The following is a 13,278-nucleotide window of genomic DNA, read 5'->3' as shown; positions in this document are numbered from 1 at the left end:
CCTCTTCGGTGTCCTCTTCCGCCTTCTTCGATGCCCTGCGCCGGCCCCGCCGTCACTTCCGGGTCGCGCGCGTCATCCCTCCATCCCAGAACCTGTTTAGAAGGGGATGACGCGCGCGCCCCGGAACTGACGTCGGGGCCGGTGCAGGCGCAATGATTCCTGGGAGCGATGACGTTCAGCTCCCAGGAATCATTGTAGAGCCAGGAAGTGACGACGGGCCGCGGCCGAGGAAGGAGGAAGAAGGAAGTAAGGTAAGTATATTTTCTTCGCTACAAGGTAAGTAAAAAAAAAATGCGATTATCCATTTCTTTTTCAGGTGACCCGGAGCGAGAAGATGGAGGTAAGTATAAAATTAGGGTGGAACTCCACTTTAAGGACTAATATTAGGACTAAAATTATTTGATTTTCTCCGTTTAGAGCAATGGACGTCCTAAATTGGAGTTGGTACCTGCCTCTGGGGTGTATATCACATACCAGCAGCTGGAGGATCTCTCCCACATCCCACCAGATAAGCCCAAGCTGATGACAAGGCGCCTGCTTGATTACTTCTTCTCTCGTGAGACCTTGGCACGATCTTCAGCCACAGGGCAGAGAATTGCTCATAACAACACCACTATGGAGAAACCATTGAGGCTACCTGATGCAGTGGTTACTGCAATTAAAGGTGAGATAATGGTGCCAATACAGTTGCTGCAGTCGAGCGTATCCAAAGCCTCATGCTTATTGTTCAGTACAATCAGGGTTTTTTAACTCAGGAAAAAGGTGCAGGAACTCCCACATTTTGAGTCACCTCATGTCTGTGCCCCCTACCCACCTTTGAGCACCTTTCCTTGATTTTACCCCCTACCCACCTCCCAGTATTGCCTCTTTTAGAGAATACAGAATCAAGCATTTTGTGGTGCTAAATAATTTGTATGGAATTTGTTAATGATAACAAGAATAGACGTAAAATAGATCACCCCCCCAACAATGATAGACTCTCAACAGCCAGCATTAATAGACCTTTCAACAGTCAGCAACAATATACGCTGCCCTCAACAGTAGATCCCCTTTCAGCAATAATTTCCCTCCAACAACAATAGATCCCCTACTAGCAACAATAGACACCCTCTCAAAAAAAGATCCTGCCAGCAAAAATAGATTCCCCAGCAGCCAGCATTAACCACTTGCCGACTGCCTAACGACGATTTACGTCAGCAGTCAGCCCCTCACAGGCAAAGCGACGTAGGTCTACGTCGCTAGCCTGTGAGGGTCTAGGGAGCGAGCGCACGCCGCCGGAGGCCTAATGTAAACAAAGCCGCCTGTCATTCTTCCCTGTGTAACAGAACAGATCACTCGGTCCTGCTATGTAGGACAGTTGATCTGTGCTGTTACACACACAGCCACATCCAATCACAGTAAGAATCACGCCCCTAGGGACACACTTAACCCCTCCTTCTCAAATAAAGTTAACCCTTCACTGCCAGTGTAATTTTTACAGTAACAGTGCATATGTATTGCACTGATTACTGTAGTAATGTCACTGGTACCCCCAAAAGTGTAAAAAATGTCAGTCAAGGGTCCGATCTGTCCGCAGCAATTTCGCAGTCCCGCAAAAAAAATCGCAGATCGCTGCCATTACTCGTTAAAAAAAAAAACAAATGAAAATGACAAAAATCTTTCCCTTAGTTAGTAAATGCAATAATGTTTGCGCAAACCAATCAAAATACGCTTTTTGCGATTTTTTTTTTTTTTTACCAAACATATGTAGCAGAAAACAAATTGGCCTAAAATGTTAAAAAATTTTGATTTTTACATTTTTTTTGGGGGAATTTCATATAAAAAAATGTGGAAAATATTGTTATTTTTGCAATATTGTCGCTCTTTTTTTTGTTTATAGCGCATGATCAAAAAATCGCACAGGTGATCAAATACCACCAAAAGAAAGCTCTGTTTGTGGGAAAAAAAGGACGTCAAATTAGTTTGGGTACAGCGTCGCACGACCGCGCAATTGTCCGTTAAAGTCACGCAGTGCCGAATCGCAAAATAGGCCCTGGTCAGGAAGGGGGTAAAATCTTCCGGGGCTTAAGTGGTTAATAGACCCTCCAGCACACCCAGGTACATGCATTCAATGCTAGAGGTGCCGTAAATTGCGTTCCCCCGCGTTCTCGCTGAAAAAAAGCCCTGCCAATAATTACAAGGGCCATTACACATAATAAATATAACCAGGCTCCACTTTAGGCATTGAGAAGCTCTTTCAGTCACAGCAAGTTGCATATCCGTTAGTCACTGGGTAATAAGCAATGGGTTTCCACCCACACTGACACAGCCAAAACGTTTCAGACATATCAAGCTTACAGTTATATATGCAAATAATAAGATAGGATTGTGTATAAATAGTCCATGACCATATAGAATGTCACTCAATCCAACATCTGAATGCCATCATGAAACTGCTTGTAAAACTTCACCGATCAATTTGGACATCGTTTCATAGTTGGTAAGGTTGAATAAAGAGAATAGTCCATCCAGTCCAACCTGCGTAGTTGGTGTATGTGTGTTGAAGTCGATAATCATTTCCCATATCCCTGTATATTGTGTTCACTAAGATGCACATCCTGGGAGTCTTTTAAAACTATCAATACTTCCTGCTGACACCACCAATTGTGGAAGAGAGTTCCACATTCTTACTGCCCTGACAGTGAAAAACCCCCTAAGCAGCTTAAAGGGTAACTCCACTTTTGTGGGGAAAAAAAATCAGCAAATAAAGAAAAAAACATTATAGTGTATACAATTGCGACACAAATCATATTGTAATTGAATGTTATTAAAAATGTGCTTTCCTTTTCAATCTGCAGCTGTTGTAATGTTCTGAAAATGCAATGCAATATGACTACCTGGAGGTGTTCTGTACACAGAATGTGTACTAACCACACCCAAGAAACATAATTTCCTGCTTGTGTGATTGGCTCACCAATTTTCACAGACGTCTGCCTAAGATACAAGTCAGATTTCTGGCATCCCCTGCAATAAAAATGTCATTTATGGTGAGATACTTCCAATAGGAACACATCTAAAGGGATGCAGGCCCAGCAGCTTTCCTCATTAGAGCCCTGCAGCTGCTACAGCTAATAGATAATTATGAAACCACTCCCATTTGGCCCACTCAGCACAGAGGAACAAATAATGATTTCTTCAGAATAGCAAAAGGTAGGAATCTGCAACAAAGTTTGTTAAAATCCCTGAAATGTACAGAGATCACCCAGAGGGGAATGTTTTTCACTCAACAAAAGTAGAGTTACGCTTTAAGGTTAAACTGCTTCTCCTCCAATCTCATTGAGTGGCCCTGTCTTTCTACACTCCCTGAGCCTGAATAGTTCCCTACCTATGCTGGGATCACCATTGACATATTTGTATATCACCATCATATCTCCTCTCAAGCGTCTCTTCTCCAGGGAAAATACATTTAGTGCTTGTAGCCGTTCCTCGTAATTGAGGTCCTCCAGTCCCCTTTTTAATTTAGTTTCCCTTCTCTGGACTCTCTCCAGCTCCAGCACATCCTTCCTGAGAATTGGTGACCAGAACTTGACCGAATACTCCAGATGTGGCCGAACCAGGGTTTTATAAAGTGGCAGGGATATCGTTTTATCTCTGGAGTAAATTCCCTTTTTATTGCATGCTAACATTCTGCTAGCTTTGCTTGCCCCAGCTTGACATTGCAAACTATGGCTTAGTCTTCCTTCAACTAGGATCCCTAGATCCTTCTCTATCCTGGATTCCCCCAGAGGTTCTCCCCCTTGTGAATAACTTGTGTTTATATTTTTAGTCCCCAAGTGCATTACTTTACATTTTTAATCTATTACTTCAGTGGTTCCCAAAGTGGGGTACATACCAGGATGGTTAGGGGTACACAAAAAAAAAGAATAGTGGTGGAAAAAGGCAGTGACCTGTAACTGTAAACAAAGTGTAGCTTGGTCACCATACCTGGGAACTTACCAGGAAATCACTTCGTAATGCTGACTTTTTCGATTGGTTACTTGGTCTCCAGTTTGCGTGCTAGTATGTCCAGCCTGGCCACCTGAAAGTTTGTAAACATTAGTGATGTCATGGTGCGCATGAGCCGCTTTCTGGTTTGGAGAGAGTGGGAGGGAGGGGAGGTGTGTGGGCTAAAGTGAGAAAACAGAACATAGGATTGGCAGTAGATCAGAGGTGTCCAAACTATTGCCCTCCGGCTGTTCAGGAACTACAATTCCCATGAGGCATTGCAAATCTCTGACATTCACATACATAACTAGGCATGATGGGAATTGTAGTTCCTGAACAGCTGGAGGGCCATAGTTTGGACACCCCTGCAGTAGATGAAGTCGGACGGAAGGTGCATGACTGTGCTGTTGTGACTTGGGGTAAAGTAAGTGACAAGCATACCTAAAATCAGGACCAAAGAAGCATCAGGACTCCCCTCAAATCTTACCAAATGCTGACTAGTTGTCTTCTTTTGAATCAGAAAAAGTATACAGCTTTTTACTACTGTGTGAGGTTTGGGGTAAATCTTTGTGCTCCCGTGGCCCTATTTTTAAGCGGTATTAAACCAAAAATGCAGTATATTACAGCTTGCCAATCATTAGATGTGGTGGTTATGTTATGTCTTCCTTTTTAGGACTTTTTCCCTCTGTTTTCACCTGGGGGTCTGACCAGTAACATGCCTTCTGCATTAGTGTGCCTCCACTTTGGATGAAGAAGCACAAGGGCACCTTTGGACAGCAGCAATTTTAATCTGGGAAAAAGGGAGTGTTAATTTTTAATTTTTCGTTCAACCGGGTTGAACAAAAAAGATGACTTGATTAATCAATGCACACATTTCATGTAGATGGGGAAATCCTCCCTGTTGAGGTATTGTATTCTAACAGCGAGGAGACTTTCCCCATCAAAATATACTAATCAGCACTGTCAGATAAAGCCTGTGGCGCTGATCGAGCAGGGAAAACCCGATCTACTGATCGACTTCTGTACAACCAGCCTGCTCATGCTTGGATTGAAATTGGGGCGTTCCCTGCTGAACCGGCCAAATTTTGATTTATGGTAAAGTTGAGATGGCCACAAATCCATATTGGCTACATCTTAACACACAACTCTATTAGGCTAATGTGTTTCGGCTGTAGAATCCTTCCTCATAGCACCGAATTTTGATCCATGGATGGCCAGTTTTAGATGTACTAGCAGATTTAGATACACTAACAAATTAAAGCTAAACCTCAGCTAACACTTTATAAGAAGTTATAGCTGTTTTCTTTAAAGGTTTAACACAAATATCGGTTTGTCTCAACCATGTAACTGCCTCATCTGCAGAAAAACTTGTTCTGTTGAAAAACAGCAGACTTACTGGCCAGATCACCAGGTGAAAATAAACGAAAACTAATGTAGCCTGTAGGGGAAACCCCAAAACTCATGGGTTTCATAACATTTTGACTGTTGACGCCAGATTGAAAAATAGATGTGCTTAATTTACGAGCATGTAGGTAGAAATACATGTTTGGAGAGTAGCACATTACATCCTGTTGATTTCACAAGAATTTTTCTCTAACTGGCTAGGGGATCTAATACAATTTTATATAGCCTTTAGGTGGGACTTTCTCTGAAGTTTCATCTGATGACATTCATTGATATGTGTATAGCTGTTTACATAGACTTGTTACTTCCAGTAGCTTGGCTCCTTGGAGAAACAGGTCTTCAAAGGCCTAGATATCAATCTTACAAATGAAGGGGTGGGAGACTGATGTTCTCATATAGAAAGAGGAAATACAAGATGTTTGACCATCTGCTTCATTACCAATGCATTTTATATTAAAAATATATTTTATCTATAACTAAAATGCCATTACATCTAAGAATTGGAAAGCTGCACTATAAAAAATGTTTGCTTTTGGGCTTAAAGTGGTTGTAAAGGATACAGCTTAGTAACTGGATTGGTACTAGCTGATTGGCGAAAAGCCAACGTGATACCAATATTATTGTTATTATAAGGCAGAGATATATACCTGGTAACTACAAGCCAGTCAGTCTAACATCAATTGTATGTAAACTATTGGAGAGGATGATAAGGGACTATATCCAATAATTTGCTTTTGTAAACCATGTCATTAGTAGTAATCAGCATGGATTCATAAAAGATCGTTCTTGCCAGACCAATCTGCTAATATTCTACAAGGAAGTGAGTTGCCATTTAGATAAGGGAAGGCCTGTGGACATGGTGTATCTGGATTTTGATAAAGCATCTGGTACAGTTTTCCATAAACACTTAATTTACAAATTGAGGTCTGTTGGCATGGACAATACTGTATGTACCTGGATAGAAAACTGATTACAGGGGCACATTCAAAGAGCAGTGATAAGTATGTACCTGGATAGAAAACTGGTTACAGGGGCACTTTCAAAGAGTGGTGATAAGTATGTACCTGGATAGAAAACTGGTTACAGGGGCACATTCAAAGAGCAGTGATAAGTATGTACCTGGATAGAAAACTGGTTACAGGGGCACATTCAAAGAGCGGTGATAAGTATGTACCTGGATAGAAAACTGGTTACAGGGGCACATTCAAAGAGTGGTGATAAACAACGAGAACTCAGAATGGTCTGGAGTGGCAAGTGGGTTAATTTGTTCATAAACTATATAGAGGTTGGTATAAATAGCTCAATCTTTGATCATACAAAGATAAGCAGTGCAATAATTTTACAACAGGATATAAAAACTTTACAAGAAGACTTCAATAAAATAAAGGGATGGGAAACTACATGGCAAATGAGATTTAATGTTGAAAAATGTAAAGTTACATAGTAGTTGAGGTTGAATAAAGACAATAGTCCATCCAGTTCAATCTGTGTAGGTGTGTGTGGCCGTAATCATCTCTCATACCCCTTAATGTTCTGATCCTTGAGATGTACGTCCAAGAGTCTTTTGAAAGTAGCCATACTTCCCGCAGAAACCACCTCTTGTAGTAGAGAATTCCACAATCTTGTAGCCCTAACAGTAAAGAACCCCCTGCGTTGCCTGAGGTTAAAACGCTTCTCCTCTAATCGCATTGTATGCCCTCGAGTCCTTATGCAATCCTTTCGACTGAATAGCTTTTTTTCTATGCTGAGATCACCATTGAGGTATCTATAAATTGCTATCATGTCCCCTCTCAGGCGTCTCTTCTCCAGGGAGAATAAATTAAGCAATTGTAGACGGTCTTCATAATTAAGGTCCTCCAATCCCCTAATTAGTTTAGTTACCCTTCTCTGGACTCTCTCCAGCTCCAACACATCCCTCCTGAGGACTGGAAACCAGAACTGGACAGAATACTCCAGATGCGGTCGGACCAGAGTTTTATAAAGTGGAAGGATTATAGTTTTATCTCTGGAATACATCCCTTTCTTTATGCATGCTAATATTCTGCCAGCTTTGGCAGCTGCCGCTTGACATTGCATGCTATTGCTTAGTCTATCATCCACCAAGACTCCCAGATCTTTCTCCATTTTTGATTCCCCCAAAGGTTCCCCCTATAAAGTGTATTGTGCTTTTATGTTTTTAAACCTTACCTTACACTTCTCCACATTAAACCTCACTTGCCATGTCGTTGCCCAATCTGTTATTTTGTTCAGGCCATTCTATAGGATATCTGCTTCATGCTGTGCAGTTATTGCCCTGCCCAATTTTGTGTCATCTGCAAAAACTGATAACGAACTACTGATCCCGTCCTCAATGCTGTTTATGAATAAATTGAACAAGGTTGGTCCCAGGACTGAGCCTTGGGGGACCCCACTTACCACCCCAGACCAGTCTGAGTATGCGCTATTTATTACCACCCTTTGGACACGCCCTTTTAGCCAGTTCCGTATCCAAGAGCAAACCTTGTGGTCGATGCCTGCAGACCGTATTTTATAAATTAAGCGCTTGTGGGGAACTGTATCAAACGCCTTAGCGAAATCCAGGTACACCACATCCACTGGTCTCCCCCTATCTAGCTCACAGCTCACCTCCTCGTAGAATGTTAACAGATTGTTTTGACAAGAATGCCCATTTGTAAGCCCACGCTGATTACTGCTGATGATGTTGTTGTCTTTAGCAAACGCTACGATTTTTTTTTTTGAATATCGGTAATGCACTTGGGGACTAAAAATATGAATGCAAGTTACTCACTGCGGGGGAACATTTTGGTGGAATTCAAGAGGGAAAAAGATCTGAGGATCCTAGTAGATCAAAGGCTCAGCAATGGTATGCAATGCCAAGCTGCAGCAAGCGAAGGTAGTATAATATTAGCATGCATAAAGAAGTGGATTTACTCAAGAGATAGGACCTTAATTCTTTCACTTTACAAACTCTGGTCTGGCTGCATCTTGAGTATGCCATCCAGTTCCGGTCACCAGTCTCATGAAACCCCTAAGTGGATTTGTTTTTACGTTATTGTGATAAGCTTCACGTTGGTTTAATTTTAACAATATTTTAGATGGTGTAAATCTGTGATGTAAGAACAATTTGATGTCGCAAGGTAAAAAAAATGTTCTGCCTTTACAACCACTGTAAGTCAGAGGATGCAGCGGAGCACCACAGCTGAGAGCTTGGACAGTAAGAGTGGCACATCTAAAGAGGTATCACACACGTACCTGAGGCCCTGGACCAGTTAGTCTGCCAGTTCCATGTAAACCAGGGAGGCCTGTTCTTTACCCAGACCTTGACAAAAAATAAAAACCAATGGCTCCTGCTACGGTCAATCAAAACCTGTGAGGAGGGAGCAGAGGACAGGGCCGAGCCGTGCTGTGTGTCTATAGATGCACACAGCACTGTCTAAACATAAAGTGCTTAATATGTATACATTATTTGTGCAGAAACATAATATTTAAATCAAAATACATAATACTTGTAAAAAATTAAAAGATAAAGTACAATCAGTGCAAAAAATGTGCATGAACATTAAGTCCTTAAATGTGCTGGTTATCTTATTCTTCCAGTGTCAATATGTTCCAACAAATGCCGTTGTGCTCCCCTCCTTATGTGCCCTGACTCACCGACTAGTGATGGGTTAAACGCCTGTGTTTCAAAAATAATCCTCCAGTGGCTAAAAATTATTTTTTTCTTTATTTTGTGACTCCAGCAGATAGGTCAAAGAACCTCATATGAGTGTTCATAAAAAAAACATATAAAAGCCAATTGCACACTTACAAAAATCTCCTCTTGCATGTGAGCATGTAATGACGCCATTCTGGAATTCAAATATCGCGGTTTGCGTTCCAAAGAGCGGACGTGACGTAACCGAAAGTATCCACCCGCTTAATGCATTTCGCTCCACCCAGGAAGTGTCCTCCTGATTTTAAATATTATGTTTCTGCACAAATAATGTATAGAGACACATATTAGGCACTTTATGGTTAGACAGCGCTGTGTACACACATTTAAAAACCTCAGAGGAATAAACACCTTATATCCCAGCAGCAGTCTTGTAAGTGCATTCCACACCCTACATAGCGTGGGGATCACAATATTTTAATATAGATGCACACAGCCAGGCTCAGGAGCAAGCCCACAGGAGTGCCACCATAGGAAGTGGCTTCCTATGGTGGCACACTGAGAAGAGGAGGAGCCAAGAGTGTTGGCTGGGGACCGCAGAAGAGGAAGATTGGGGTTGCTCTGTGCAGTACCATGCACATAGCAAGTAAGTATAAACCCGATTAGTTTTATTAGGAAAAGACTTTAATATATTGCAGCTTTCTATTCCTTTGTTGTAGTTTCTGTTTTCGTTTACATTTTCCTTTTTTTTTCCCCTCTATTTGGTGATCCTGCAAGTAATGCACTTCCTGTCCTAGGGTGACTATGCTCACTCATTGTACGGTGTGTATGGAGAAATAGTATTGTCACCTTAGGCTGCTTACTCTCGATTTAGCCTGGAGAACAACTCCCCCTTTCCTCATCTCCATAACATAGAGGGGAGGTGTGCTACCGTTCAGAGGTGATGATTAGAATTCATAATAAAATGGTCATTAGCTTTGCTCTATTTTTGGCATAAACTTTGTTGTAGACCTTATTTTAATTCCATTTGCCTAAACATGCTTCCTCACCATACATTTCATAAACTTGAGTGCCACTGTGGGGTCTCTTGGTGTTTCTAGGCTTGGGATTGAGCAATGGCAGCTAAAGACATACTTGATGTCTGGTTGTTATCTCCCTACAGTTCTATTCAAAATTATTCAACCCCCACTGAAATTGATTGTTTTGGCCAGTTTGACATTGATTTTGATCATTCAGTCATCCTGCTTACAATTAAATCAAAGAGGCACGTGTAGGTCAGACAAATATAACATAACATTTATAATGAAATAACCACAAATGTCTTTTCTGTGCTCACATCATTATCAGTTTTATTCAACCCCAAGTGACATTCAATCTTAGTACTTAGTACAACATCCTTTTACAGTTATAACAGCTTTTAAACGTGAAGCATAGCTTGACACAAGTGTCTTGCAGCGATCTACGGGTATCTTCGCCCATTCGTCATGGGCAAAAGCCTCCAGTTCAGTCACATTCTTAGGCTTGTGCACTGCAAATGCTTTCTTTAAGTCCCACCAGAGGTTCTCAATTGGATTTAAGTCTGGTGACTGTGATGGTCACTCCAAAATGTTCCAGCCTTTAATCTGCAACCATGCTCTAGTGGACTTGGAGGTATGCTTTGGGATCATTGTCCTTTTGAAAGATCCAACGTCTCCCAAGCCTCAGGTTTGTGACGGACTGCATCACATTGTCATTCAATATCTCCTGGTACTGCAGAGAATTCATGGTACCTTGCACACGCTGAAGCTTCCCTGTACCTGCAGAAGCAAAACAGCCCCAAAGCATGATTGACCCCCCGCCATGCTTCACAGTAGGCAAGGTGTTCTTGTCTTCATAGGCCTTGTTTTTCCTCCTCCAAACATAGCGTTGATCCATGGGCCCAAACAGTTCTAATTTTGTTTCATCAGTCCACAGAACACTATCCCAAAACTTCTGTGGTTTGTCCACATGACTTTTGGCATACTGCAGTCGACTCTTCTTATTCTTTGGAGACAGCAAGGGGGTGCGCCTGGGAGTTCTGGTATGGAGGCTTTCATTACCCAGTGTGCGCTGTATTGTCTGAGCAGAAACTTCAGTACCCACATCTGACAAATCTTTTCTCAGTTCCTCAGCAGTCAAACGGGGTCTTTTCTCCACTCGACGCTTCAGGTAGCGCACAGCAGTCGAAGGCAGCATCTTCTTTCTGCCACGACCAGGTAGCGTTTCAACAGTGCCCTTTGCCTTGAATTTGCGAATGATGCTTCCTATGGTGTCTCTTGGTATGTTTAACATCTTTGCAATCTTCTTATAGCCATTGCCCTTCCTGTGAAGAGTAATCACCTCTTCTCTTGTCTTCCTGGACCATTCTATTGACTTCACCATGTTTGTAACCACACCAGTAAATGTCTAGAAGGAGCTGAGTATCACAGTCATTTTAAAGCTGCCTAATTGGTGCTTATTAGGCTTTATTGCTGCTCCCTGACATCCACAGGCGTTTTCAATACCTGATTGAAAACACTTCAATGAACCTCTGTTCTTCAGAGTGGTAATCTTTAAGGGGTTGAATAATTGTGTCAATGAAGAATTCACAAAAGGAACATTTACTACTGTATTACAAAATCAATTGATGTCATTTTAGTTGCATATGGTTCTTTAAGAAGTCCTTGTAGGATTTCATTCTGAATACAATTACAAATGTACACTAAATTCCCTAAAACCCTTTACAGCATTGGGGGGGTTGAATAATTTTGAATACAACTGTATATTGAAGGCAGTTGTATAGTTAGGTCCATATATATTTGGACACAGGCATGATTTTAGTTTTTTCCCGGTATTTACCAAAACATCTTCAAGCTATAGTTTTATAATGGATATGGGCTCAAAGTGCACACTCAAGTTTAATTTGAGGGTATGTACATCCAAATTGGAGGAAGGGTTTAGTAATTACAGCTCCTAAGATTAGCCATCCCACCTTTTTCAAGCGACCTGTCAGGTACCTAACTGGAGACTGAGGTGATGAGAGGGCTCCCCTTGCAGCTGAGTGCAGAGTACTCTTGAAGGTGGTGACAGAGGGTGCTATGCCCAAAGATGCATGGGTTGCCTGCAGGTGGAGCTGCCTGATTAATCCAGATGCGAAGACACCCATGGGTAGAGAAGGTGGTCACAACCAATGGTTCTCTGGAGGTTCTGGCAGATCTTGACAGTGGAATAAGCAGGAGCAAGGCCAGAAGCCAGGCCGGGGGTCAAACACAGCAAGTCAGTCAGGAGCAGAGGCAAGCAGCATAGTCGAGATGAAGCCAGGGTCAAACACAGGATATCAATCTGGAATAGACAGGGGCAGGTCCGAGAAACAAGCCGGGTTCCGAGCCAGGAGAGAAGCCAAAGCAGGTCAGGGGTAAGCCGGGTCAGTAACTGGTAATCAAACAGAAGCACAAGGCACAGAATACAAAGCTGAAGATAATCTAGAAATTTATGATAGTCACTGGTGTCCTTATATAGGCTAGTGAACACTGGCAATTTGCACGCTTTGCGTGCGCCGTCGCGTACGCCAATGCGCCATTGTGTGCCTTTTTGCTAATGCGCATGCGCAAATTAGCACGACCATATTGGGCATTGGCATATTTGCCAGTACTTCTTGGACTTCTTCCCTGACAGGACCAAAAGTAATTTGGATAGTTGAATCAAAAGCTGTTTCATGGCCAGGTGTGGGCTACTTCTTCATTATTTCTTCATCAATTAAGCAGGTAAAAGGTCTGGAGTTGATTCTAAGTGTGGTATTTGCATTTGGAATCTATTGCTGTGAACCTATATCATGTGTTCAAAGGAGCTGTCCATGCAAGTAAAACAGGCCATTGAAAGGCTTAAAAAACGAAACCAATCCATCAGAAAGATAGCAGCAATATTAGGAGTGGCCAAATCAACAGTTTGGTACATTGAGGAAAGAAGAATGCATTGGCCTGGGCGTCCACGGAAGACAATGTGATAGCAGGATCCTCTCTATGGTAAAGAAAAACCCATTCACAACATCCAGACAAGTAAAGAACACTCTCCAGAAGGTGGGCGAAACATTGCCAAAGTCTACAATCAAGAGAAGACTTCATGAGAGCAAATACAGAGGGTTCACCACAAGATGCAAACCATTCATAAGCCTGAAGAATAGAAAAGCCAGATTAGACTTTGCCAAAAAACATCTAAAAAAGCCAGACCAGTTCTGGAAAAGCATTCTTTGGACGGATGAAACT

The 13,278-nt window shown here is 42.0% G+C and overlaps 1 protein-coding gene across 1 annotated transcript in view; it reads left to right on the top strand.

The window, feature by feature from the left end:
- LOC309566640 (uncharacterized protein) overlaps positions 1–13,278 on the top strand; it is a 286,877-nt gene that overhangs the window by 261,853 nt on the left and 11,746 nt on the right. Inside the window, exon 6 of the mRNA XM_082271871.1 lies at positions 418–664. Coding sequence (XP_082127997.1) covers positions 418–664 — 247 coding nt within the window. The remainder of the gene's footprint in view (positions 1–417; positions 665–13,278) is intronic.

This window comes from Pelophylax lessonae, assembly GCF_965119305.1.
Source record: "Pelophylax lessonae genome assembly, chromosome: 11".
In the NCBI taxonomy this organism is placed as follows: Eukaryota; Metazoa; Chordata; class Amphibia; order Anura; family Ranidae; genus Pelophylax; species Pelophylax lessonae.
Note: the sequence above shows the minus strand (reverse complement) of the source record. Positions and strands in the feature narration are given on the sequence as shown.